Source organism: Octopus bimaculoides, chromosome 27 (genome assembly GCF_001194135.2).
Source record: "Octopus bimaculoides isolate UCB-OBI-ISO-001 chromosome 27, ASM119413v2, whole genome shotgun sequence".
Lineage (NCBI taxonomy): Eukaryota > Metazoa > Mollusca > Cephalopoda > Octopoda > Octopodidae > Octopus > Octopus bimaculoides.
The window spans coordinates 18,143,751-18,147,241 of NC_069007.1; the positions used below are offsets into that span (position 1 = coordinate 18,143,751).

General features: G+C 40.3%; 2 protein-coding genes across 4 annotated transcripts in view; one reads left to right on the plus strand and one right to left on the minus strand.

Annotated features, from left to right (window-relative positions):
- The window catches only part of LOC106870157 (collagen alpha-1(XII) chain), a 490,284-nt gene that overhangs the window by 423,226 nt on the left and 63,567 nt on the right, over positions 1-3,491 (plus strand). The gene's annotated exons all lie outside the window — the stretch shown is intronic.
- Positions 1-3,491, minus strand: part of LOC106868389 (uncharacterized) — a 437,000-nt gene that overhangs the window by 389,399 nt on the left and 44,110 nt on the right. Inside the window, exons 12-16 of one of the 3 annotated variants that reach the window (XM_052977218.1) lie at positions 3,006-3,089; positions 2,659-2,780; positions 1,786-2,020; positions 890-973; positions 7-200 (exon numbers count right to left, since the gene is read on the minus strand). The exons of the other annotated variants lie outside the window; for them this stretch is intronic. Coding sequence (XP_052833178.1) covers positions 94-200; positions 890-973; positions 1,786-2,020; positions 2,659-2,780; positions 3,006-3,089 — 632 coding nt within the window. The 3' untranslated portion in view covers positions 7-93. Of the gene's footprint in view, positions 1-6; positions 201-889; positions 974-1,785; positions 2,021-2,658; positions 2,781-3,005; positions 3,090-3,491 lie in introns of those variants that run through there. 3 annotated transcript variants of the gene reach the window in all.

Here is a 3,491-nt window from a genome sequence, read left to right on the forward strand (position 1 = left end):
TATATATATATATATATATGGGTGAATGTGTTTGTGTGAGTCTATAAGAGTTCATTGGTATTGGTAACATTTATAGCTGCTCACTGTTTCTGATCAAGCCATTTGCCAAACAAGTAAGAGTCCAGCATAAATCCATGCATTTATGGGAAGCTGTTTAGTGATTGTCATACCAGATGCTGTTGATGTACACGTCCTGGACGCTGAAAAATATAAAAGATGGAAATACGTTTATTATATTCATATGTGTAGGCGTGTGCGTGTATGCATATATATATGAAATTATAAGTGACAGAAGCAGTATTGATACCGAAAAGCAAGCTTTATATCCAACTCAACGTGGATTGTTAGGTTAGAATACTGAATATGCCAGTACTCACCTTGAGAGAACCTCTCCTGTGAATTTATATATATATATGTATATTCTTTTATTCTTTTATTCTTGACCCTGTGGAGTGCTCAGCCACTTGCACGTTAATTTCACGAGCAGGCTGTTCCGTTGATCGGATCAACTGGAACACGCCTCGTCGTAAGCGACGGAGTGCCAACAACAACAGTCACTGAGAGTGAGATTACCCACAAAGACAAGCGCAGGATCGTATCCCTGTCGGTACCTGTTGGTGGGTGAATCTCCACTACGAACCGACTTCTACGTTCTGTGCATCTCATGAACACGTGAAATACTCAAATGGAAGAATCAACAAGGATCACTAAATGGAGATGTTAAGTTATTTAGCTGACTAGGGACATCTCCTGAATGTTTCTAACAGAATGGATTCCAGTAAAGATACACAAGAGCCATTGATGGATCGTATACAGTAAGACCACCAACCAAAGAGAAACCACTTAGAAAAGAGGTTAAATTTAGAGATTAAAAGTTTGTATTACTTACTTTCAGAAGATTTAGCCTTAGATTCTGCAGGAGTACACTGCCTTTCATCTTGTTTACGATGGCAAACCACTTCAAGTTTGGAATCTGTACAAAAGAAAGACAGGAAAATGGTAAAAAAAATATATTGACAGACAGACAGATATGGATGCGAAACCATTGGTCACCCTATGATCGGACATACATTTAACTGCATGGAAATATATATAAACTATATGTGCAGACTCTATGATATCCACTCTGCTGTACGGATGTGAAACCTGAACTGTTTACCGTGAGGACATGAAGAAACTAGAGCGCTTCCATCAATCCAAACTTTGTTCTATCCTGAACATCAACTGGGAAGATCGCATCACCGATAACTCTGTGCTTGAAAGATCAGGTCTCCTGAGCATCGAAGCCCTGATCATTGAACACCGCCTTCCCAAGATCTGTTTCTACGGTGAACTGTCTGAAGGAAAACGTCCTCGTGGGGCCCCCTTGAGGCGGCACAAAGACTAACTCAAATCAACCTTGAAAAGCACCAACATCGACCCCGCACACTGGGAGGATATCTCGACAAACAGACCCTTCTGGAGACACACCATCAAAACGGATTCAGCGGACTTCGAGAAAGCCCGAGTCGCAAGAGTCTAACTCAAGAGACGGGAGAGAAAGCAACGCCTTCTCCTTCCCAAACCAGCCCCTTCTATCCCTTGTCCACAATGTCCCCGTATGTTTCATACAACCTTTGGATTGCGGAGCCATCTGCGATTCAAACACCCAGGAAAATGAACTGGATTGCAAGCTCGGAAACACGAGACGCAGCCAACAACAACAAGCAGACTCTATATACATATGTATGTATACACTTAATGCCTACAAGATATAGAATAACATTTGAAAGGGAAACTGCTTACCTTTTGGATTGATGATGACTGTATGGGAGGGATTGTCACAATCCGATAAGTCAAGGCCTTGTTGTCTCTTAGATAAGATGGTCAGTGCAAGATTATCAGTTTTTGATTCTCTGTAAGCAATTATTTTACCTGGAGATCCATGAGTTGCAGAAGTTTTGTAGTCATGGTGATCTTCATTAGGATAAAGGTTGTTAAAGGCACCGTACACGGTGACATCGGCACAATTGGCACTCACCTGGTCAGAACAGCAAAGATAAAAGTTACACAGTCTCGTCGAACATTGGACAAAAATAACTTCCCACAAATAGACAGTCTGGCCCGGACAATATCCCTTTTTTCACTTTTAAACATTATACCCCAATGCTACCCGTTGACTTTACTGAATTTCCAAATTTTTCTCTCTCAACAGGAATCAATCCTGATTTCTGGGAATGTCATCTCTTCAGTCTCACTAATTATGAGGCTATTTCCCACGATCTAAACAACTCAAACGCGATGTGGAGGCAATCATTAACACTTCATCTTCTTCAGAATCTTAAAAATCTTTTTCCCTCTACATGGGTTACTAATATAACTTCCATAATAAGGTTCACCTGTATCTCGTCTCCTCCGAAGTTTACCAACCCGCCAATCTCTCCTCTTCTCATCGCCCATTCTGGATCTCATCCTTACAGTTTCCCTATTGACCCTATATACTCGAACCCTTTATCTAAAACGGGCACAGACAGTATCCCAGATGTATGAAGCTGATTAGTTTCGGTGAGGCGTCAAGGTCCGTTGGCGTTGACTCCACACTTATCAGCACATGTAACGAATCACGTGACCATAAAATAGAAAAGAAATGTAGCTGATGTCGAGGAAGGATCATCTTACCAGAATCGTACTTCCGGAGGAATGCGTACTGTTGCTAATTTCCAAAACTTGTTCTTGTATCTCATCATTCTTGAGGATTCTGTTATTATACATGAGACTGATTTCACCAACAACGGGTGTCGCTGCAAACAGAAAACCTTGTTTATAATGGAGGCGCAAATAATATAAACACATACACAAACACACACACTTCATAGCACTGACACAAAGAATTTTTTTTTTTTTTTTGCACAGCCAAAGGTCTCCAGACATAGGTTGTGGACTTGTGACCCTCTGGATTACGAGTACCAATAACAATCCTGAAGGTGAAAGTGATGTTTGTGGGCTAAAATCTTGTAAGTACTTACTGTCGTAACATGCAGAGTCGAGTTGCTTCGCAGTACATGAGCTGTTGACCTGTTTTACAAGGCAAGCCGCTTCAAGTTCGGGTTCTGTGAAAAAGACAGATGTTAGAACAGGAATAGACAGAGCTTCCATTGGTAGTGAGCACATCTAAACATGTATTTTGCTATATATATATATGGAAAAAAGACAAAGTAGAAAATGCTAAAACACTTTTATAAATAACATTAGAGAACCGGTTTCGATCCTTGAGATCTTTTCAACAGTAAAGATCTCAAAATTGTTTAATTCAATTTCCATTAATCTTAAGAGGTGTTAATACGTCTATTGTCCAAGTGTGACAAATGTTGTCCGCTCTAACTGATTGGAATCTATTTAGTGGTCTGTTCCTGTAGGCCCGGCTCGCTTTATTTTCAAGTTGAACATACAGACATTTGACTTTGTTGTATTCATGTTGAGTGACTTTAACCCTTTAGCATTCAGATTGTTCT